Source organism: Pipistrellus hanaki (genome assembly GCF_964339955.1).
Source record: "Pipistrellus hanaki genome assembly, chromosome: 1".
NCBI classification, from domain to species: domain Eukaryota; kingdom Metazoa; phylum Chordata; class Mammalia; order Chiroptera; family Vespertilionidae; genus Pipistrellus; species Pipistrellus hanaki.
The window spans coordinates 180,789,926-180,814,522 of NC_140503.1; the positions used below are offsets into that span (position 1 = coordinate 180,789,926).

The 24,597-nt window shown below is 49.2% G+C and overlaps 1 protein-coding gene across 5 annotated transcripts in view; it reads right to left on the reverse strand.

The window, feature by feature from the left end:
* Positions 1-22,846, reverse strand: part of PDGFRA (platelet derived growth factor receptor alpha) — a 44,376-nt gene extending 21,530 nt beyond the window's left edge. The window contains exons 1-11 of one of the 5 annotated variants that reach the window (XM_084899786.1): positions 22,664-22,846; positions 18,819-19,040; positions 12,210-12,270; positions 10,226-10,540; positions 7,960-8,220; positions 6,749-6,879; positions 5,120-5,291; positions 4,839-5,028; positions 2,436-2,551; positions 1,391-1,517; positions 102-295 (exon numbers count right to left, since the gene is read on the reverse strand). In XM_084899786.1, coding sequence (XP_084755912.1) covers positions 102-295; positions 1,391-1,517; positions 2,436-2,551; positions 4,839-5,028; positions 5,120-5,291; positions 6,749-6,879; positions 7,960-8,220; positions 10,226-10,540; positions 12,210-12,258 — 1,555 coding nt within the window. In that variant the 5' untranslated portion in view covers positions 12,259-12,270; positions 18,819-19,040; positions 22,664-22,846. Of the gene's footprint in view, positions 1-101; positions 296-1,390; positions 1,518-2,435; positions 2,552-4,838; positions 5,029-5,119; positions 5,292-6,748; positions 6,880-7,959; positions 8,221-10,225; positions 10,541-12,209; positions 12,271-18,818; positions 19,041-19,755; positions 19,887-21,052; positions 21,077-21,451; positions 21,587-22,663 lie in introns of those variants that run through there. The other 4 variants (XM_084899785.1, XM_084899784.1, XM_084899788.1 and 1 more) reach the window with 4 other exon arrangements.
* Between the last annotated feature and the right edge of the window lie 1,751 nt (positions 22,847-24,597).

The window sequence follows — 24,597 nt, forward strand, 5'->3', positions numbered from 1 at the left end:
GACTTTCTGCCTGGGGACCCCATCTTGGACACAAAGTTCCGCCTCAGGGAGAAAGGGCTTGGCTGATGCCTTAGACTTGTCCCCACTGACGAGCAACTCACTGGGAGCCACCAGCTTCAGCTCTCGGTTCTCCACGCCAAGGAGATTCTTAGCCAGACATCGAACCGCAATGGTCTCCTCCACTTTGGCGAACGTTACCCGGCCCTGCACCGTGTGCCTGTCCTGGCGGGAGACCTCCGTGACGATGTTTGAGATGTTGTTGGCCAAAATCGCCCATGAAGTCTCATTATTACATCTGGAAAGAAAGGGGACACAAATATAGAGAAAAGACAATCAAATATAACTACCAATCCCAAGCCTTGAACAGGAGCAACAGAACAGTTTTTTACTTCAAGAATGTTTAAGTATCCCAATTTCCTACCCCTTCAGAAATTCCCAGGGCCCTTCCTTCTCTCTAACTACACTGTGAAGATCCTCCAAGGTGTCATAGGGTTGGAGCATCACCTGCCTGAATTTTGAAACCTAGATTATAGCTCCAGTCAAGATCAAAATCTGGTCCCTTAGCCCTTAGAAGGGGTAGGTCTCTGTCTTTAGGAGAAGCAATTGAGGCTTCTAGACACATATTGTTCATGTGCCCATTGGAGAAGGTTGATGAAGGAAGAATGGGTGAGTTAAATCCCATCAAATAGGCAAATGAGGTAGTGAGCAGTGAGATGGGCAGTATTTTTGTTTATGTTCACATGCCAGTCTAGCTGCCAAATAAAGTTCACTATATAAGAAATGTGAGGTGAGCCGAGACCGGTTTGGCCCAGTGGACAGAGCATCGGCCTGCGGACTGAAAGGTCCCGGGTTCGATTCCGGTCAAGGGCATGTACCTTGGTTGCAGGCACATCCCCAGTAGGGGTTGTGCAAGAGGCAGCTGGTCGATGTTTCTCTCCCATCGACGTTTCTAACTCTGTCCTTCTCAATTCCTCTCTGTGTAAAAATCAAAAAAATATATTAAAAAAAAAAAAAAAAGAAAGAAAGAAATGTGAGGTGAAAATGTGGCCCAGAGTAGTTAAAATCCTCTTGTCACAAGAGCTCTTTAAATTAGTTTTCTTTTTAAATGAGAGATCCTTGGAGAATGTGATGAAAGCCATAGACTATCTGACACATAGTCATGAGCACACACGTGTGTGCACACACACACATACACACATATGCATGCACATATAAAAACCACATTTAGAATCTTGTAGTTTATGAGACTTGGGCCAAATAAGAATCTCAAATACAAAAACAAAAGCAAAAACAAAAACAAAAACAAAAACAAAAAATGCACATGAGGTCCTTTGCATCAAAGAAGAAACATTCAGCCCACAAATGAAAAAGGAACATCTGGTCTCCATACTTCTTAATATCCTTGCAAACCATCCACTCGATTTCAGGAAGAGGTGTCCCTGCAGCTGTGCATCTCACAGTCTGTCCCCCCGTGGAGCCATGGTGGTCGTCGATCAAGTCCTGAATAGATGCGGGAACTGCAAGCAGTGGAAAGAAATCAGAATTGAATGACTCCTGACCCCAAACTTCTGGAAAATTACCCCATGGAATATGAGCTCAGAACTTGCTCATGGGCATTCGAACCCACAAATCAGAAAACCACCCAAGAGGAGGTTGTGTGCATAATAATTCTCCAGTTTGCACAGACCCACTTGGTTAAGAGCACTTTCGTAGTTTCTGTGCTTTGGGATTTGTGCCCCGTTGTGTTTTAAATCTAAGAGTGAAGAAAGCAAAAAGCCCCTGTGGTTATTTGGCTTGAAAGGCAAAGAGGCTCTTAAAATTAATGTAGCTTAGGATTCAACCAACGGACTTAGCCAAGTGAAATCTAAAGCAGCATTTACCAAAGCACATCAGCAGAATAGTATTAGCTTTTAAAGATTTTTTTAAATCTGTGATCAAACAATTGAAAAATAAATATGTCACTGCTTGTATCATAGCTTTACTGTGAGGGTAAATGAGCCCACCTAAGACAGTTCACGGCACATGGTGGGAACTCAATGGACAGGTGCTAAGCCTGAATATAGAAGGATCCGGGAACTCCTTTCTGGGAAGGGCCACTGAGCCATGTCTACAGGGAAGCTAAGTAAAAATGCCCAAAGGCCTTGGAATAATCTAAGGTCATCTAGACCAAAAAGCATCCTTTCACTCTTCCCAGAACTTCAGGTGCCAGATTGAGAAGTTGGTGGTAAGGAAGCTGCTGGAGCTTAGGAATTTCCAATCAGACTGTCCCAGAGCAGTCTGAACCCTCCCAGAATTACTGAATCCTTAAGTCCAACAAAGCTATGTGACATCTATAGCCCCTGCTTCTCCCCTAAATGAGCTTTTCCCTCCCAGACCTGGGAGAAAAGTACCAGGCTCTCCTCACAAGCAGTATCTCCAGACTGCCATCAACATACCTTGAGTTAAGAGTTCAAAAGTATAGCTCTTCATGTCGTCTTCATTTTGAACGACGATAGTATAATGGCCGCTGTCTTCCTCCTTAGCACGGATCAGCTTTAATCTGCTTCGGTACCTTAAAAAGAAAGGACTTTGTTTGAGCAAGTGGCAGCCAAAAACACTCCAATTGCTTCAGCAATTACCATGTTCAATTGAACTATCTTTTTTTTTTTCTTATCTGAATCATTTGGATTTCCAACACACTTTGTACCTATTAAAGGTCTGAGTTCTAGACCCTTAATCCTTAAGCAGAAGATCAAACATTTTGAGATGAGCAATGGCTTGTGTGGCTCAAGAATAAGTTAGTCCTGGCAAGGCCTGACTTCTGAGTGGGAATAAACATGTCCCACCAACTTTCCTTAAAAAAAAAACAAAAAAAAAACACTGATTTTTATAGCCATATAGGTTGTAGCCCTATTTTTGTAGCCATATAGGTTGTTTAGCCAAACAATGAAACACCAATGAAAAAAAGAATGAGGCTCTCTACATATTGATACGGAGAGCTTGTCAGGATATAATGTTCTTCTTGCTTGTACTTGCTTAAAAAACAAACAAACAAACAAAAAGCTCTGGAAGGTTTCATAAGGACCTAGCAAAAGTGTTTCCTGCGGATGGGAGGGAGGCACTGGGCAGGTGGGGACAGAAGTGGAAGGAGACTTCCTACAGTGCGCCCTCTTTGTATGCATGGCTTTAAAGCATAGGACTCCAAACCTATTCAAAAAGGTCAACTAGAAAAATATATTCATACTTTATTAAAGTGAAGTTTCCTCAAAAGATTCTTACACATGTGTATTATTAAATTTGGCCATGCATGTGTGTGATATGTGTGTGTTCGCGTGCGCATCAATATACCATTTGCTTATCTGTCCTTCTTTATAAAACATCACAGGATGGAAAGGCAAGCAAAGTGGAGAAGAGCACTGGTCAAGGTGAGCAGCCTAGGCTACTCATGACATTCTCATGGTGAGCAGACCTTGGGCATTATAGAAATTCTCATTATTGAAATGGCTGTTTCCTTATGTATAGCATAGAAATATTGTATGCATAGCTTACAGTCCTTTAGAGAATTAATTAAATACAATTATATGCATAGAAGCATTTCATAGATTCAAAAGTGCCCTCAAATTAGAGTCTTCTAACCCAAGATGCCGGGCACTAGGACCTTGATGACAGTATATGTGGTTGGCTTTTCCTCAGCTGCACCCTACTGGACTCGATCCACAATCCAGATCTGGATTTCCTTAGAAAGAATCCTTAGGCACACCTTGGTGCTGATTAGCTTCATTTTCTATACTGTTCAGCCAAGAAAGCTAGTGGACCCACTAGTTCTGAGCTCCAGAAAGCCAGACACCCCATCCATCGTGTTCATCTCTGGCCCATAGTGGGAACCAGAAGAATATCTAAGGAGAGCCTCCCAGATTCAATTTTCCACTTCTTTTCCCGTCATCATCTATACCAAGGTCATAAAATTTCATTTTCTCAGACACTGCGTCTCAATTACACGTGGAATTTAGTTCGGAAAGAAAAAGCAAGTCTTGAGGTTGAGTGAACTAGTGAGAGTCTCCTCCTCCTCCCTGGGGCTTTAAACGTTTATCTCTGTAGATGGTTGCTGATAAGGGCCCGGGGCTGGATTAGCTGGGTACCTTCTGCTCCTGGATTCTAATCAGAGCTTAACACTGCAAGAGACCTCAAATATCACGATCCAGTTTCTTGCCTTGATGGACAGAAGGTATTATTGACCCTACATTATAGACGAGGAAACTGAGGCTGAGGTGTGACTCACCCAAAACTCCACCACCCGTTAGAAGATGGGAGCGTTCTACCATGCTCATCAGAGGACAGAGATCCAAACTCTTCATTTTACTTGTTCTCCTAACCAAACGTATCCAGACCCCACTCTTACTCCCCGTGGAGGTCTCCTTGGGGCAAATGTGTCTCAAACTAAGTCAATGATGACTTGTTTTATGTCAGTTTATGTGATAAGTGCCTGGCAACTATAACCACCGTATATATTACTTGCAATATGAATGACACACATCAAGGAATCTATTCAATCCAAGTTGGTCCAATTATTCTTTTTTCCAACCCTCACTGGATCCTGGAAACTGTTTTTCACTGGGGGACAGAGCTTTTCAGTTCTTCTTTCTTCTTATGTTGTCATTAAATACTTACTAACATCCTAGGCCCACAATGCAATGCTACCATTAAAGGTACTTGATTTCCATTACTCCCTAACTCAGATTGCTAAATTATCCAGACCGACTCCTAGTGTGGGCTGTAGGACACACACACACCCAGGCCCCCATCTACCTGGAGACACACAATAAAGGGAAAAGACATTCGTGGGGAGGGTGTTTCTTTACCTTATCTCCTGGATCTTTTCTACGTCGGTGGTGATCTCGGTGAGGTTTTCGATCAGAGTCAGGTTGTCCTTCAGCCAGGATATCCTGGGCGGGGGATAGGCCTGCACGTCCACCACAAAATGTTTGACTTCATGCAGGTTGACAGCTTCCAACTGGCTGAAGCCGGGCTGGATCTCAATGAACCCTTTCTCTGCACAGGGGAGAGTTTCCGTTAAACAACGATTACCGCACAGCGGATCCCGAGCAGGGTGGACGCTGACCGTTTAGAAAGCGGGATGTACCGTGGACAGTGATGGTGACTTTCTTCATCTCCTTGACCTCCCTGGTGGCCAGGCGGGCGATGCATTCGTAATCTCCACTGTCCTTCACCGTGGCCTTGGGCACCATCAGGGTGTGCACCAGTTTGATGGATGGGTCCTTGATTTCCTCCAGCATTACGACGCCTTTGTTTTTCTGAAGAAGGAAAACCGGCTTTAAGAAGCGAGTTCCCAGGAATGTCCCCTTTTGTAAACTGGACGACAATAACTATGACATGACAGTGTAGGTTCTATCAAAGGCACCACCCTGTGGGGATGGCGATAAGAGGAGAGGTTGTACATGTGGACGGATGTAGGGGGAGGGGAATCTCTGTAACTTTCACTCCATTTTGCTGTGAACCTTAAACTGCTCAGAAACATAAAGCCTGATTTTGGAAAATTGTTTTTAAGCTAGCTCCTTAGAAAATTGTGTTTTAAAAGGATAGTTAATGACATGGTGAGGTGTTTGTGCTATACTGCCAAAGGGAAAAGGACATAATGAAGTACTAAAGTATAAGGTCTGTTAATTATTAAACATTTCACATATAGACGAAGGATTTAAAGGATTTATCTCCCTAAAATATTAATGGTGATGCTCTGGAAAGTCATTTTTCCTATTTCTCTATATTTTATGAAGCTTCAACAATAAACCTACATTACTTTTATTATCGGACAAAAAAATTAATTATATACTTGTATATTTGGGAGCCAAATAGCATGTATTTAGGGGGTTTTTTTGTGTTGTTTTTTTTTTGGGGGGGGTAATCTATCTCTAATAATTTTTCAATTATGTTTTAAGGATTAGAGGCAATCAAATCTCAACAGAAAAAAATGAATAACTTCATGTTTCAGGGAAGATGTATAAAAGCAGAAATTTGTATATCAGGAATGAAGGAGAAAATATACATATATGTGGCTTTTGTTCTCTGAGGCTGCCATAGTAAGCAGCTAATCATTTCTGCATTGGACTGTCCCTGCCTTTTGCCCTGAGTTCTCTCATGCGTGTACCACAATGCATTAGACCCTGTGTGTAAGTCCAGGTGAGCAGAGATGGCACAGTGGTCCCCTCCCCCACTTGCACCTCCCCTCCTCCCTTCTTCCCCCTTCTCTGCATGGCGGGCTTCTGGCAGACTGCTTGGGGTTTTGCAAACATCACTGGATCTTTGCTCGGGATCAAGTATGCCTGGTCACTAATGGTGAGCCTGGGAAGAAAGGCCAGGCAGGCAGGAGACAGACAACAAGGCAGAAATGGAAGGGGTCCGGGCAACCAACATTTAGTAAATCGCCAAGGCATTGGAGCCAAGAAAGAAAGAACTAATGACTGTTTCAACCGTTAGCGAATTTTAAAGTCCATCCTTTTTTTTTTTTTTTTTTTTTTTTTTTGCTTTTTCTAGTATGTTTGGTTGCTATATTGAGCCTTCCTATTTCTTTCTGACTCAAGAACAAGAAGGTTTGGTGTACAACCTGGATACATACTGAATGTCCTTCCAAACTCTCCCACTGCTCAAAGCACCACAGAGTCATCCAGCCAAAGGTGTCCACTGCAGAGACAGGCCGCTGGGGTTCAGAGAGGCCTGCTCCTTGACATGTCACCAGGAGCCTCGGGGTACCTACCACTTCTCCAGGGTAAGTCCACTGAAAGTCAACCACCTCGTTGTTTAGGACGATGCAGGTGAGCACAATGGTTTCCCCGGCCATGTAGACAGTTTTCGGAGCTTCCAATTCTAGTTCAAGTTCCGATGTGGCTATTAAAAAAAAAAAAAGGACCTAAATATTCATAGTATAGTTAGGATCTTAGGTTTGGGGCGTTTTTTCTATTTTAAGGAAACTATGAGAAACAATTTGCAAACCAGTTTGTTCTAGATAAAATGTTAAAAATCTCAGAAGCCCTGATTTTGAGTTGGCATACATAACTTGGCATGAAATTATAATTCAAAAAATAACACACACACACATACATAATAACAACAGTAAAAAATAAATTCCAACTAAACAGAACATCACATTCCCCAGCATTTCGGTTAACTGTGGCCATCCTTGTTTGCTGGCATATGTATTCATTTAATCAACCAGCCTTTACTGACAAGCACTGCTCTAGGCACTTAGCTCCTATCCCAACAACCACTCTCCTCCTCTCTTCTCCTCTCTCCCAGTTATTCCCAGCACTTTTCCAGAGACGGGCACAGTGCCTGGCATGAAACAAGCCTGTACTAAGAGCTGAATGGCATCCTCTCGCTGCTGCCATACCTACATGGAAGAGTTCAATCCATCGCTGACACGAACATGCATTGCGCTTTCCCATTCTCATTAAACCCCACATCAAAGGGACGAAATCAACAACTACGAGCTTTCCTCAAAGTCGAAATCTCTTTGTTTTGGTTACTGAAGTTAATCTAGGTGCCCAGAGCCCCTCGGTGTGTGTGTTTGTGTTTAGGGCCTCTGGAGCCAGGAATGTGCATAAAACAGTAAGAGGCTTATACAACAAACGGATTCCTTTATAGTATTTTGAAGTCATCTTATGAAACCTGAAATCTTACAGGGGTAAGAAAGCTTTTACCTTCAGGAAGGCTAAGCTTCGTATGACTATAGCCACAGAGGTCAGCCTAACATTGTATGAAAAAGGTAAGGTCCCAAATGCTTAAGTCGGAATTCAGGATCTCCATCACCAGGCACTATAAACTTTTTTAATACTATAAGCATGCGATTATGTTGCCTGTAATCTTTTTTTTTTTTAATTTAAAAGTTGATGTACAATATTATATTAGTTTCAGGTGTACAACATAGGCCTGTAGCTCTCGTTTCAAGGAGGGAGAGAGCACAGTTACCTTTGACAGAATAAATGTTAAATGGAATGGAGTGGAACTTCTTCCCCCTGACGATGGCCTCGCAGACGTAGGGCCCCCCAGAGAAGGTCCCGTTGAAACCCTGCCGGCTGTCGTAGTCGGCGAGGACCACCCCGTCGCTGCTGAGCAAGGTCACCGGAGTCTGAGGATCAGTCGTGCGACACGGTATGATGGCAAAATCGTCGTTCTCCACAATCACTAAATAGTCTGTCATTCCCAGAGGTACGAAGACTACATCTGGGTCTATGGTTAAAAAAGAGAGAGAGAAAAGCACATTAGGTATTAAATTCACCTTATATATATATATATATATTTGCAAGAAAAATGGATCCCACCGGCAGTAATCTTATTCATGTATCTTCACACATATGTCCAGGAGCTGTCACTCCACTAATACTAGTCATCATACTAGCTAGAAGATGATTTTAAAGTATGAACAATGCCAAATAGAGTAGCCAGAAATTGAAATTAAAACTTAAACTACCGCCGAAACTGGTTTGGCCCAGTGGATAGAGCGTCGGCCTGCGGACTGAAATGTACCGAGATCGATTCCGGTCAGGGGCATGTACCTTGGTTGCGGGCACATCCCCAGTAGGGGGTGTGCAAGAGGCAGCTGATCAATAATTCTCTCTCATCGATGTTTCTAACTCTCTATCCCTCTCTCTTCTTCTCTGTAAAAAATCAATAAAATATATTTTTTTAAAAAAAAACCTTAAACTACCAAAAAAAAAAAAAAAGGACAATAAAACAATTAACTCTCTTGAAAAGCTAAAGAAAACAATCATGATTGTTAAATTAGGAAATGCTTCTTTTAAATCTCGTGGCTAAGCCTAGCCAATCAGAGTGGTGCTGTGAGAAAGCACCACACACCTTCCTCCAACCAAGGAGCCAGGTCTGAAATCCATTGCAGCCCAAGGCAACGCCCTCTGGGGCTGCTTCCAGCCAATGACCACGTGGAACTGGGGTTCCTCAGGCTGGAGGACTCCAGGGCCTTTCTTAGAAGTCTAGGACTCATCCACCCCACCTTCCCTTCACTCAGGGTCAAACAACTCTCCCAGCTTCTGTGGGATCCCCCTCCCCAACCCCATTTTCTCACATAAGCTTCTCCCCTGATAAAACCCTGGCATGCTAATCCCACCTTACCCCTACCTTAGCATCTGCTTCTCAGAGGACAGGAGGTAAGATCATACTATGCGATTTGCCCCTAAATTGTATTTTATTTTATTTTTTTGATGTTTTTATTGCTTCTAGAGAGAGGAAGGGAGGCGAGGGAAAGAGAGAAACATCCATGAGACAGAAACATCCATCAGCTGCCTCCTGCGTGTCCCCCACTGGTGATCAGCCTATAACCTGCGCATGTGCCTTGATCGAGAATTGAACTGGTGACCTCTCAGGTTCATTGGAATGTGGCTCAGGTGCATTGGAATGAGCCCCACCGGCCAGGCCTTGCCCCTAAATTTTAATTAAAAACAACAACAAAAATATCCCTTGAAATTCATCAAGAGTAGATACACGCTTTAATGGATTTGATAAAAGGTTTGTTTGATTTGATAAAAGGTTTGTTTATTTGTAAACTATAATAATGAACGATGAGCAACTCCCAGATAGGGCCTGCCTAATTAATTGGTGTCCCCAGCACGTAGCATAATGTCTGGCACCCAGGAAACAGACAGTAAGCATTTGTGGGACTTGATTGAACTGAATAGGCATGAGCACATTTCAGATTCCTTGTGTATAAGACCAATAAAGGTTATGCCACAAGAAAAGTGATTTTTTTTAAACTTACTACAGTTTCAGTTTTGAAATGTTAACAATTAATCATTTCTTGATAATGACATGATAATGATCAACTTAATATTGTGTGTTCCCATTTTTTTCCCTAATTTTCTCCAATAAACATTTATTACTTTCATATTTTAAAAATCTTATATACAGCTCTAGCCTGTTTAGCTCAGTGGCTAGGTCATCAGCCCGTGAACGGAAGGGTCCCAGGTTTGATTCTGGTCAAGGGCACATACCTCGGTTACAAGCTCCATCCCTGGCCCTGGTCAGGTTGCGAGCAGGAGACAAACCATCGGTGTGTCTCTCTCATATCGATGTTTCTCTCTCTGTGTCCCTCCCCTTCCCTTCTACTCTCTCTAAAAGCCAATGGAAAAATATCCTCCGGTTGGAACAAAACAAAATCTCTTATACAGAACGGAGCAGAGACAGGACAACAAGGCTGGTCCGGGGACCCCGTCCGGCTCACCTGGCACGTAGATGTAAATGTGACTGCCTTCGATCTCGCTTTCCTCGCTCTGCGTGTGGTTGTAATAGCAAGTGTACAGTCCCGTGTGCGCGGCCGAGGCGTTGGCCACTTCCAGCACCGTCACAAAGAGCCCGCTGTTGTTCTCCTCGTTCCTGATTTTCACATTGGGGTCCTCGTCCGCCAGGGGGTACTGCCAGGTCACTTCACTCTCCCCAAAGCATCTCAGAGAAAAGGACGAATTCAGCTGCACAACCTTCTCATTCTCGTTAGGGAGGATGGAGGGCAATGAAAGCTGGCAGAGGACTAGGCTCGGCCCTGTAAGAGGAAGCAGGCTCTGAATGGGATGCACCCAGAAGCAACAGTGGCTGCTTATATGAACAATGACCATTTCTACACGAAAACCCGCCAGCCTGGACGCCCATGAAAAGTCCCCATTATAGCAGCCACCGCATCTGCTGAGAGCAGCAACCGCTCCAGAGGCCTCAATAGCTGCACCAAGCCCCTCCGACTCACCCCGCAGACACTCCAATGGATAAAGGACATCTGAGTCCAATTCCATATTTCAGACTCTTATGTGTGGCCATAAAATATCCCAAGATGGCATAGGCTCTAGCACATATGGCTCTTTATCGCCCACATTCTCTGCCGAGGTTTCCCTGAGTAAGCAAGGAGATGAGGACAGGGGCGGGGGCACTGCACCAAGCACAAAGCAGATTTGTGCAGAAGAATTAACATCTTTCTGTTTTGTACAACACTCAGACGTGCCTTCACTCTAACGACTTCCAGAAACCAAAGCGGAACCGTGTGAATTTTCATTCAAAAATAAGAGTAAGGCCCGGCCAGTGTGGCTCAGTGGCTGAGTGTCGACCTATAAACCAGGAGGTCATGGTTCGATTCCGGGTCAGGGCATATGCCTGGGTTATGGGTTCAGTCCCCATTGTGGAGTGTGCAGGAAGCAGCTGATCAACGATTCTCTCTCATCGTTGATGTTTTATCTCTCTGGCTCCCTCTCCCTGCCTCTCTGAAATCCATACAAATATATATTTTTTTTAAATAAGAGTAAGTAAAGCCCAAGAGTGAAAAGTCTATCTGAGAACCTGAAATTTCAGTTTAGCCTCTCCTCTCCATAAAACTGATAGAAGAGATCCTATACATTTATTATTAATTAATGGCCTCTAATCTCCCTCAGAGCCCAATATGGGGAATCCCACCCACCTTTAATATGTGCCCACTATGACTCCTGCAGCTGGTTAAGATGGAAGTTGTAAGCACATGTGAGTCACCTAAGACCCTGTAGATGGCATTTAATTAGCGGAGTTTAGAGCTAAGTTACTGATCTTGCTCAGTTCTATTGTATCCATATAATTAGATCTAAAGACATTAACAGGTTTACGCTAACTCTTCAGCCTAGAAAAAAAAACATTGGTTTCATGGTGAACATCTGCAATGCACAAATATCTAGATGACAGCTAAATAAACATCCAATAAATATTTCAACAAATGGCTCCAGTGGCATCTTCCCTTGAAAAAGAGTTGGTAAGAACCCCAAGAGTCAAATATCCTATTAGATTCTTTAGAAAGAAATGGCTGGAAAAGGTGGTTTTAAGACTTTCCAACAATTTAAGCCTCTTCTGGTTAAGACAGGTATGACTTAAGACAGGTAATTTCTTGGACAAGAACTTTTCTTTTATTAAAAAACATTTTTTTTTTAATTTCTCTGACCCACCTTGACTGGAAAGCCATGTCCCAGGAAAAGGAAGAGGCCAGTGGGTGAATTTAGACGATTATTCCTAACAATATTTCAATGCTAGGCTTGACATATACTAAAACTGCCCCTGGAGAACATTCTTCCTGAAATAGGGAACTGAAGGTTTGTGGTCTTATAATTTTCTACTTCTCTTCATTCCTTTGGGCTGTACAGAGCACAGAACTGAGAAAGCAAGCTTCCCCCACGGTAACAAACGGAGAAGACCAAGATCCATACCTGCGAGGACACAGCCTAGGACCAGGAGTGGCAGGTGGGAAGTCCCCATAGCTCCGGAAAACTGAAAGAGTGCAGAGGCAAACAGAAACAGTGTTAGCCAATAGAAACAACCTGGGGACCCCGTCCTCTTTGTGCTCTAAGCTACAGAAAATCTCAACAGCATCATTTTAGTAAAAAAAAAAAAAAAAAAAAAAAAAAAAAAAAAAAAAAAAAAAAAAAACAGAGTAAGATTCATGGTTAAAATAATAAGATGCCTAAGCAGAAAGACTCAAATAGCCTGGTGGGGACCCCGGATCATGACAGGAGCTGTCTGACACTAGAACCCTTTTTGACTACATGCAGTTTTCAAATTTCGGAAATGTCACATTTTATGGTCTTGGAATGCGTCCAACCAAGAATACAGGAGAACAGTTCCTTTTATGCCATTTCAATTAAGAACATGAAAAAAATGTAAACACGTATTTGTCAGATCTGATCAAATAGTTGAATTGATTACCCCTCTCTTGGCCACTTCACAATGGACATTCTCTTTCATTTAGTCCCCATTCCACTTGCTAAGACCCCATTCCACTTGCTAAGACCATTATCCTTCCCCTCCAGACCTTCCCAGGATCCGACCTGCACAGAGAATTCTCTGCCCAGAATAAACCCGACTAGAGTCCTTTAAAAACCTCTGACTCCCTGTCTTTGGGTGCTGGCACCATTCTGGGGCTCAGCCCATCTGGTACTCAGATGACCTAATAAATTTATGATCCCTACCACTTTTGGCCTCGTGTGTTCCTCCTTCGGTGACCCTACCAGTATTTACTCAACTTTCCAAACTTGAGCCGTTTTCACTCAAGATGGATTGTGAGTTGCTCTTTCACTACAGAAAGTACATAAAGGTTGTCATGTCCTCTACCACTTGGAAAAAAAAAATGCTTGGCTAGAAAAATAACTCATTCTCTAAGAGCCATTCAGATCTAGCGGTTTCAAAAGTCCCACTAATCAATGTCACTTACAGGACGATGTCACTTTGTAATGCAGAGGCCAGTACCAGGCTCAGACCAGGATTACCAGCCCAAGTTCTCCTAGGACCTGCTGCACAGCTAAACAGAGGGCAGCAGCCCAGGGCACAGGCATGGAAGGAGAGATAGTAATGGAAGTGAAGAAGGGAGAGGGAATGGGAGAGGAGAGAGTGACTAAATCCCTGTGCCTCTGGGGATGCAGTAGAGCACAGGATAAAATGTGATGGAGACTGGTGATTCATTTCCATGTGAAGGTTCTAACAGTAGCTACAGAAACCAAATTCTGGACTCTGATGCTTGCAACAAAATCTGGGGAATGGAAGAGAAATGAAGAAAGATATTGAAATTAAACGTCCAGCCCTAACCGGTTTGGCCCAGTGGTTATAGCGACGGCCTGTGGACTGAAGGGTCCCAGGTTTGATTCCGGTCAAGGGCATGTACCTTGGTTGCAGGCACATCCTCAGTAGGGGGTGTGCAGGAGGCAGTTGTTCAATGTTTCTAACACTCTATCCCTCTCCCTACCTCTCTGTAAAAAATCAATAAAATATATTTTAAAAAGAAAAAAGAAATTAAACATCCACAAAATACAAACAGGGAAAGCATTGGGCAAGAAGGAAGGAAAGCATAAGTAAATAAAATTAAGGGACAGAAAAATTAAAGAGAGGCCCATATTGCCTTTTCATAAAAAGAGAGTTGAGCCAAAGCGGTTTGGCTCGATGGTAGAGCGTCGGTCTGCGGACTGAAGGGTCCCAGGTTCGATTCCGGTCAGGGGCATGTACCTTGGTTGCGGGCACATCCCTGGAGGGGGGTGTGCAAGAGGCAGCTGGTCGATGTTTCTCTCTCATCGATGTTTCTGGCTCTCTATCATTCTCTCCTACTCTCTGTGAAAAATCAATAAAATATATTTGAAAAAAAAAAGAAGAAAAAAGAGAGTTGATCTGGTCAACTCTCTGAAAAGGCCCCTTTCCTTGATCTTGGTCTTCTCATGCATACTCCCACTCTGCTTTATCTCCCCCTGCACTTCCCACATGATAAAGGGGCCTTACGGAAGGCAATAAAAAGAAACTCTACATGGGCTTGGTTTAAAGTGGCAAGAAATCAGATTTCTGCTTCATTGAATTCTACCAAGAAAGTGAAGGAAGGAGGAAGAAAGAGGAAATGTTGGTAACAGGGAAGGGGACGGGTTGGACTGGAAAAATGATCACTGTCTTTTCCCCAAGGCAGGAATGAGAAACCAATATTCGCTAAGCCACAGCTTCCGTGGGTATGCTGTGTTTGTTAAGAATAGCCCTGGGACCTATTTGATTTTAAGGAGTGGCAGTTGAGGCTCAGAGAGGGTTAGCAAATGACCAGAAGTCACACAGCTAGCTGGCGAGAAAGCCAGGTTTTCTAACACAAAGTCTGCATGAGGGCAAAAGCCACGCTCTCCCTGATCCACCAGATGGTCTCCCTCAGGGGAAGGTCAGTGTCTCGGCCAGTGGGGTCCCCTCCCTGGCTCCCAAGTACTTCCTAAGGCAGAGTAGGGCCCTGCTTTTCCTCTCTGCTCACCCCGGTGAGAGAAGCAGTGCTGTGAACCCTGATGCAATTTGCACAACGCCAGCTGGCTGAGGGCATCCATCCGAGGATGCTGGCATGTGCCCGGGTACAGGTTTTCCACACGTGATGGGCACAGCGGGCCCCAGCGCCAGGACGGCCAGCCTGATTTACCTCCAATTAGCAGTAAGGGCTTGTGTGTTTGTTCATATATATATATCAGCCTCCCACTGATAATCCACTTAGCCAACTTCAAAGGAGCTCTCCAGAGCCAGTTTGCTGTCTTGGGTTTTATCGCGTTTATATCCTGTATTTCTTTAGCAGGGCCTGCCAACAACGCATCTTTAAAGCATTCCCCGGCTTACGAGAGGGGTTCGCCGCTGTTGCAGGGCAGGCTCCGAGCACCGTTCTGCCCCGGCCAGGTCCCACCAGATTTCCTTCTGTGCATCCAGATACAGCGGACCCTCTGCCAGGTGGGATGCGTACTGACTTACAAAGTGGGCAGTGAAAACAAGGCCTGGGGGCGAGCGATAATGACGCCAATTCTGAAAGTCAACATGTGTTTGCTCAAGATTGCAAACTCCCTTCTCCGATAAGCGTGGCTGCCTGGCTGGAAATCAAAGCGGATTTGTGAAGTTTCTTGTCATTGCTCGTCAATTTGCTGGTGGAAATAGCAGTGTTTTGCCCTCCCGGGAGGTAATGGAACACAACCAGAGAGGACGGAAGGGCCTGGTGGCCCTGTAGGGACAATCTCTAGGAGTCTTTTCTGCTCAGGGAGTAGAAGTTCATCCTTAATCAGTAACCCCTCTCCTGAAACTCATCCAAAGGCCAGTTGTGCAAATGTACGTAACTGACATTACAGATTCAGAGAAACAGGGCACGTTATGAGTCAGCAAGAACAAATAATCACTCTGCGAGGAGGAACGATAAATTTCACCCAGCCCAGCCGGTGTGGCTCAGTGGTTGAGTGTCGACCTATGAACCAGGCAGTTCGGTTCCTGGTCAAGGCACATGCCTGGATTGCAGGCTCAGTGCCCAGTAGGGGGCGTGCAGGAGACAGCTGATCAAGTGATTCTCCCTTATGGTTGATGTTTCCATCTCTCTCTCCCTCTCCTCTGAAGTCAATAAAAATGTATTTAAAAAATAAAATAACATTTCGCCCAAAGCTTTTTAAAAAAAAATCATAATAATGTCTCTCATGCCAGCTATATGTTGGACCTTGATCTCAAACCTCTAGAATCACAACTCAAAAACACTGATAAAAAGAGATCCTGCCGCATTCAATTTCAAGCAAGGATTTGGGGTCCTCCCACAATGGTCCCCACCCCCAACCCTCCCCCACACACACACCATTTTCTTGTCTTTCGCATTCCTTCTCTCAGAAGATATGATAGAAATCACACTGGACTAGGCTCTGATCCCGTATCTTACACTTAGTTCATCTCTGAGTCTCCTCTTCTGTAAACCCAGAGATAATCGGTCTCATCTGACTTGCTAGCTGGCCTTACTACCTGATTGTAAAGATTAAATTGCGTCGTTTAGTTGCTTTGGGAACTACTGTGATTGGTTTTCATATGGACTCTCTTTTCTGCAGTGCTCTTGGATGTTTTAGATGAGAGGAATGTCAAGAGTGGGCACTTCTGCCCTAGTCGGCTTGGCTCAATGGATAGAGCGTCACTCTGTGGACTGAAGGGTCCCAGGTTCGATTCTGGCCAAGGGCACATGCCTGGGTTGCGGGCTCGATCCCCATTGGGGGGGGGGGGGGGATGTGCAGGAGGCAGCCTATCAATGATTCTCTTCCATCATCGATGTCCCTATCTCTTTCTTCCTCTCTAAAATCAATAAAGAAATAATTTTTTTTAAAGTGGGTACTTCAACGTCTCCTTCCTGAGAAAGTCAGTCCCCAGAGGCTAAGTCACTTGCCCTGCATCACTGCCGAGTGGAGGGAGCTGATCTGAACTCAGACTCTGCCCAGGCCTGGTGCGGCCCTCCCTCCCGACTAATTTAATTCGAGCCAATACACGGCCACATAAGCAGAGAGACAGATCTGTTTGCAGTCCTGAGTCTTTCTCTCTAACAGGTTGGCCTCTCATCCCACCAACAGCAGTGCAGAGCCATTGAGTGCGACTCCATAACCGAAGGCAACATGCTAAACTCCAGAATACACAGAGCAAGCCACGCACGGACCCTATTTCCAGAAGTGAGAGTGCACTGTCATTCCCATGAAGCCACAGAGCTGGCTTCCCGGTCACCGGCTGCACCGGGCACCCGCTGCCGAGCCCATGAGTATTGAATGTCACCCCACCCTGGCATGATTAAAGACCACGGGAGGCGCTCTCACAGTCCCAAAAGCCACCGATGACTTCAAGGCTCAGATTTTCGAGGTTTGGTTAATGTCAGCTCTCCTAAGTTAATTCTAACTGTGAAAATTGTATATCCTGTTGTTTTTTTCACTGTGACAAATGTTCTACTCAGTCTCCTAACTTCAGCCCAGGCAATCCGAGTGCCTGTCTCCATTGGTGGTAACTTCAGGGAGGGTGTGTTGACCAGGATCTGTACCCAGAGAGCGTGTGTTTTGTTGTTTTGATCTCCCTATGCTCCAGTAGACATTCCAGGGATGGGTGGAAGCCGGAGTGTTTTTGCATGGAAGAATTTTATGGGACAATCTGAGTTCATAAATCTCTCTGCTCTCCCTGCACCAGATATTTAACCATGGAAACTAACATGATACCTCCTTTCGATTTCACCAAATGGGTGTGCCTCCGAATGGGATGACCCTTGAGCTGGAGATTACCAAGCCTAAAACACTAGGGCTTCACTCACAAAGGGAAATGCAAATTCTGCTCTGATATGCCAAGAAATAACAACTTATGCAAAATAACATTACAAAGATCTCCAAAGTAAATCCTGACCGCCCATTGATTCTGGAAGCTTTATAGGAAAAGATCACCTGTCATCTTTCACTTGGTCCCACCAAGAAAAAAAAATATCTGTGCATCTTCCTGATGCCAGGATTTGCTTAAAATCTCGGCAAAGCCCATGCCTGCGGAGGGTCCCTGCAGTTCCCTAGTGTGGCAGCAGGTGGCAGTGTTGGTCCAAGGACGTGCGTCCAGGAGTTCGCTGGCGAAGCAGACGCGCCTCTGCAAATTCTGCTAAAATGTCCCACATCTTCATTTCCAGTCTTTTCCTTTCAAAAATTGTACTTTCAGCTTTCGTAGTGACGGTAGCTCAAAGCCCGCAGCATGGAAGCAGGAATGGGGAAAACTGCTTCTGAAACTCTCCGCGGGGGGCCTGGGAGAATTCAGAGGACTGGAACCAACCCCATCAGAGGACTGGCACCATCCTCATCAGGGAAGGAGGGGGTGCAGCCAGGGCCCCGGGACCCAGGAAACGACACCGTTATCCCGGGCCTCACAAGTTCAACAGGAAAAGCCACTCGAGAGAGAAGGCTGAGTGGGACGGGATTTTGTTGAGCCAGTGTTCTCGCCACCTCGAGGAGGGAGGAGAACACCTGGGTCGCGCCGGGTGGGGGCGGCGACGCCTGGGCCGGCCCTGAGCTGCCCCATCTGTTCCCAGGCCAGCGTCACCCCCGTAAACCCTGCTGTCGGGGGGCCGCCGCGGCTCAGGCAGGGATCGCTGGCTGATTGGACACGACTGTCCCGTTACACAACAACACGGGGTCGTAAAAACAAACAGCAATAGGCCGCCTGCTTGGCTGGGGAACTTGCGAGGGGCTAAAGTCGGAGACTAGCTCCCCTTCCTCCCTCCCCGCTTCCCCCACCCCACCCCACCCCCCTCTCCAAGAGGGCACGGGACCCTCCAACCTTCGCGGTCCTCCGCTTCTCTCGCATTTAATTCTTATGGCGCCCCATTCTGGTCCCCGAACTCGAGGACCTCCTCTCCCCACCGCCAGAAGGAGGGAAGGTGACCCGTATTGTTTTTTGAGGGGCCCTCTTGGTCTCAGCGGGGCGTTGGGACGCAGCTGCGAAGGCAGCGCCTGCGGCGGGCGGAAAGCAGGACAGACCTCCGAAGGGACCGCTAGGGGGCGCAGCGGCCCCGCAAATCTTACCCTCCGGCCGGCCGTGCCCGTTCCCCGTCTGCTGCTCAGGCTGCTGCAGGGCTCGACAGCGCGGCCCCGACCGACCGCGGCTCCCTCACCTTCGCCCGGGAAATTCCGTCTCAATCACACCGTCCGGCCCCTGCACCCCGCCACATCCACGAGAACAGGGACAAGCACAGGGAGCGGGCCGCTCCCCTCCCGCCGCCTCCACGCCCTCCGCGGCTCGGTCACCTGGGGGGGGGGGGGGGGGGAGATGGATGGTGTCCACGACCGCCAGCCCGGGGGTCCTGCGCTCCGGCCCACCGCGCCCCCAGCCCTCAGAGCGGCTGCAGCCTCTGGGCTCCAGGCGAGATGCTGCTGGGCGTTTGCATTGTTTTCGCCGGAGACCTGAGAAGGGGGCCGGGCTGGGTGGAGGGAGTGGGGCCGGGAGGGGTGGGAGCGGAGGGGTTTAGGGTTACAGTCGCGCGCCAGCGCCTCCTATGGGCCCGAAAGCGACACTGCCGCTCGCCGAGAAGGCCCGGGCGATCGGTCTACACTGCGCCCCCCACGGCTTTTAGGAACTGAACCTTCCCTGGTCACCTCCTCGCCCGACGCGGCCGTCCGGCCGGCCGCACGCCTCCCGAGCCCCTCGCTACGCCTTCGAGGGGAAGGGAGAGGGCATTGAGAAGAGAAGGAAGCTCCCTCAAGGCGGAGGAGGTCTTTTTTATCCCCTCCATTCTACTTCGAACCGACCCCTGGCTCACCGCTCCGTTTTAAACAAAAGGAAATGCCGCCGAGCAAATCAGCAAAAAAGACTCGCTCTGGCTGAGCCCGGAGCAGTCCGTCCCCTTCGTCCCCTGCGCCCCGCGCGGGGCCGGAGCCCGCAGGACCGCTCAGCGTCACCCCCGACAGCTGCTGCTGCCGCGGACCCCGCGAAACCGGACCCGAGAGACGCTGAGATCCGCACCTTTTTCGATCCCCGAGCAGGCGGCTTTTAACTCTTCAGAACTGCTACTTTTCCCATCGGCAACATGTGTAACCGCCTCGCAGGTCCACGAAGGTCCCCCACCACCACCACCGCGGGAGTCTGCGGGGAGGCGCAGGCCACCGCCGGGTCCCCAGGACGCGTCCCAGCGCCGCGCGCCGCCCACGGCCGGTCCCCAGGAGGCACCCAACCCGCCCGCCTCGGCGCCAGACGCGTTTGCAGCTGGAAAAGCCCAGCCCGAAGCCCCTCCCCTTCCACCCTTCCCGAGTCCGCGCCCTGGGAGGACGGAGGACCTGGGCCGGGAGCCTCCGGGAGCTGGGGCTCTGCTTGGGGGTCTCTCTCGGCCCGGAGGAGAAGGCTGGAGCGAGAGCAGAGGGTCAGCTACGGGCTCCTTCCTGGTGTCTCCTGCCCCCACTCCACCTCCTCCTTCTGCTTCCCTCCTCCTCGATCTCAGGACTCCCGGATCCTACACTTGGGTCAACAAACCAAAAGCAAGACAGCAAGAGCCCAAAGCAGGGACTGTGACCAGGGCGTCCAGGAGAGGCTGGCCGGGCCCTGGCCTGGAGGGGAGCGTTGGAAGGGGCCCACTTTATCGTGAGGATGGTGGAAAAAAAGAGGCAGCAGAACAGGGGAGGGAGGAGAGGGGAGAGATAGATGCAAAGCAGCAGCAGCACAGACCGAAGGGGTCAGATTGGGGGGGGGGGGGGGGGAGGCGTGTAAAAACCAGAGCCTGGGAGGCAGCAGACGGCTGCGCGCGCCTGGGGCGCCAACCCCCTCCCCGTGGGCTCGCTGGGCTGGAGGGTGTGAGTCCCAGGAGCTGTGCGGCTCCTCGTCGCGCCCATTTGCCTTGCTTGTCTGCCTCTTCCTGTTCTAAAAAGCTGCCTAGTAGTTCTTTCTGGTCGGGAGCGACCGCGGCGCGGCGAGGCGAGGCTGAGGCGGTCCAAAGCGTTGAGCAATTAGGCTGTGGAGCCAAAAAAAACCATTTCCCATACCGCCCAGCCCAAGCTTTTCCAGGCAGCCCGAACCTGATAAGGGCCATTCATGCTCCCTCTCCAGCCGGGCTTGCCTCTCCCCCTCGGAGGAGAGCGGCAAGTCCTCCCAGACACCCTTTTTTATGTGCAGCCCCATGTCCTCCTGGTGGGGCTGGGGGAAGCAGAGCGCTCGACGGGCGCTCTGGCTGCGGCGGGAGGACGGACAGGCGACAGACAGACAGACAGCCCAGGACCTCCCTCCCGGCCGGGACGTTTGGCTGGGCGGCTGGCAGCTCCTGCACACCTACCTGACCAGGCAGCCGGGGTCCCCCCCGGGCCCCTAGAGCAGTCAAACGCGAGTCGGGCCACTCTCCCTCTCGCTCTGAGCTGGCCGCGGCCACCCTTTTCTAACGGAACCGCGAGCCAGATGGACTTCACCCGCTCTCCCCTTGCGCTGCGGGGGGGGGGGGGGCACTTAATCTATCGTGTAAAAGCCGATTTCCGCGGGGCTAGGAAGCAGAGGAAGAAGGGGAGCAAGGAGACCGCTCCGCAGACGAGGAGGAGGCAGGCCTGCGCAAGAAAGAGAGCGCAATGCAGACGGGACACGCATCCCCGCGCGGGAACGGGGGCAGGCGAGGGAGGTGCAGGGCATCGGTGCCCAGAGGCGGGGGGCGAAGACGGCTTGCCCCCCACTCCGTCTGTCTTACCTGGAGCCAAGCTTCTCCATTCCGAGTCATCCCTAACTTCCCTACAAAAAGTCGGACGCTTTTCCGGAGCCCGATTTCTTTCCTTCCTGCGGCCGGGACTGGCCGAGCAGCGGGGCTCGGAGCTTTGCAGAAGCGGGTCCACCGAGGGGGAGGGGGCGGCGTGCAGAGGCCGACAGCGGCGGGGAGCACGGCGCAAACGGGGGGGGGGGGGGGGTGCCTCGGAGCGCAGTCAAAATTCCTCACATCCCAGCTGCTGGAATGCCAGGCGACGGCTTCTTCACTCCGGGCCAAATGTGTTTGTCATTACTCCAGACCTCCCGCCCGCGCCGCCGCCGCCCCCGCGGGAAGGCGCTCCAACGCCAGCGCAACCGCGGGGCCGGCGCCCGCTCTCCTCGCGCCTCGCGGGTCCCACACACCTCGCTCAGGTGCCCAAGTCCGCGCCCCCTCTAGCTGGTCTTGCAGCCGCCACGGTTGTGCTAAAAGTCTGGCCCCAGCTCGCGGCCCGCGCGGCACCACCGTCCAGTCATGATGCGCCCTGGGAAGGCGCCCCGGTGGCACCAGGCGGGCACTCCAGGTCCAGCCTCCTCCATCCGAGCCCTGCACTCCTGTCCTCCCCGCACCTCCCTGGACACTCTTCCCCGCCTTCCCCCGGTGTCCCAGCCGAGCTCTGTGCCACCGGCTGCAACGCTGCTGTCCCGCCAAACCGCGAGCGAAGAATGAAAATACTCATTAAAAACCTGTCGCCTTCCAGAACCCACTGCCAAAAAAGAGGGCAAACAACACCTCTGCCCCCACTCCCAGCATTAAACTTGGTGCTCGTCCCAAGCATACACTCATTCCACCCCAACCCCAAAAGAAACCTCAAAAATGCAAGCCTAAACAATTTCTTGGGGAGGCCATAGAGTTGTTAGAAAAAACACTGCTTTTAAAAATAGGTCTGGAAAATGTGTGTGTTTTTTTTTAATCCCTTAGACTTTCTAACTCTATGGTTATCTTCCCTCCAAGTGCAGTTTATTCAAAATAAATTGCTGTCTGGACACTCCACTGGAATTCCACTCCAATTTTGTTTTTGGGGTGTTTTGGGTTTGTTTTTTTCCTCATTGCCCAAAGCTTGAGTGAAATTACTTCACTTCTAGCCCAGAAGGCCTGACAGGGACTTTCTTGTAGAAACAAACAAACAAAAAAATCATTTCTTTTTTCCTTCTCCCTTACCTTCTCCTCTTATGTCAATTCGCAATGAACATCCTACATCTGCAGCAAAGAGTGTGTCCGCGGCCTCCAGGCCTCCGTCGCAAGTCCCCTCCTCTGTTTCTCTCCCTCTCGCTCCGACTGTAATGGGCTCAGAAACCGCGTTTTGTAATTGATTCAATGTTATAGTCCATCCTTCTAAAACTAATCATTTGCTCTAAGTAAATAGCTGTCAGGAAATGAAGCCCCACCCCCCACCCCTTGGCTTCTTCAAAATAAAAGTTTCCTCCGATCTCCCAACCTTCAGATGGTGCTCGCCCTTAGCTCTTACGCGACCAGGGGGTCCTGCCCCAACCCCCAGACTTCGACAACAACTGGGGGTGGGGGGAAGAGGGCGGGGAGAAGCAGACCAGATGGGGTGGGGGGTGGTGGAAGGGAGGAGGTGTGGATGCTCTGCCGGGAAAGATGTTCGTGAAAATACAAACTGCCCATCACGTCCAGAATGTGAGCTTGCCTCCTGGTTTGGGGGGCAGCACCCTACGCTTAGTGTTCTCTTCGAAAGGAAGACAAACGATACGTTAAAAAAAAAAAAATCGTACATAATGCCCAGAGAGACTATCAATCTGGAATGGAGAAGTGTCCCTTCGGCATCTGTCCCGGCCCGTCTAGAAATAGCGGTTTTGGAGAGGTCTCCGGGCGGTTGCGCGTCTTGAACCCGGACTCTGAGGGAAAGTGCCCTCGTCGTTGCTAATCCTTTAATAGGATTAAGACAAACTGCGGAGCCCAATATGAAGAGGGTGGGGTTTTTGTTTGTTGTCTTTTGTTGTTGTTTTGGGGAACTGGTTTGAAAAGAGGGTACGAAGCGCCCAGGGTCTGCGTGGGTGTGGGTCGCTCTCCGAAAGGACGACCTTTAGCCCCCTGGAGCCACTTATCTGGTCGCGCCTTTGTTTTCGGGGTTATCTGCGGGCGAGGTGGCCCTGGCTTCCATCAAGTACAAGAAAAGGCCAGGGCTCGGCGCTGCGGGGTCGTCCTCGACGGCCCGCCACCTCCGCGCTCAGAGGGCCGGTGCGCTTTAACGCGCCCCGAACTCCCGCCCGCGGTGTTGGTTCTGACCCTCCCAAAGCCAGGGGAGGGGGGTTCAGAGCGGAGCCCCAAACCCTTACTTATTCCCGAGGCGCGAGGCAAGAGGACGATCCCGCTCGCGAAGGAAAGGGGGCGCTGACGTTCCAGGAACCGGGCCTGGGTGGAGTGGGGCTCCCAGGCGACGGCGGGGGAGGGGAGCGCATTGGTGTCCCCGCCTCCTCCAGTTTTGAATTCTCTGGCTCGGTGGAGGGGGAAGCACCCGTTACCTACCCCCCATCCCACCGCACACTCTCCCAATTCCCCGGGCCAGTGTGACTCTGGGACGCTAGCCACCCATCCCCTTCTCTCTCTCTCTCTCTCTCATCAGGGGTGCGGACCCGGGACACAGGCAGAGAGGAAGGTCGCAAAGAAGTCCTCCCCAAAGGGATGCTGTTTAAGTGGAGTGGGCTCCCAGGGTGTCAGGCTCGGGGGGAAGGGCCTGGGGCTGGGCCAGGGCCCCCGCGCTGCAGCCCTCCTGCGCGCCAGGCGCTCGCTCTCGCGCTCTCTCTCTCTCTCTCTCTCTCTCTCTCTCGTGCATCTCCAGTTGGGGTGACCGCACTGCTCACTATTACTTCCACATGTTCCTCCAGGAAATCATTGAAGGCAACTCTATGAACACAGCCCCCTTGTTCGGAATGCTAACAGGATACCGTAATGTTTGTAGAGGACGCACAGGGACTCACGGCCCGCCCCCCCGTAGAAATCAGAGTGCGGAATCCTAGAGGAAAGCGGGTGCTGGCGTTCCTGCTCTGAAGACACGTTGGGATGTAGGTTTTATAGCAAGGACTCATGAAGAGGAGAAGACGAAGCTAGGAGCCACCCAGGAAGGCCTGCTC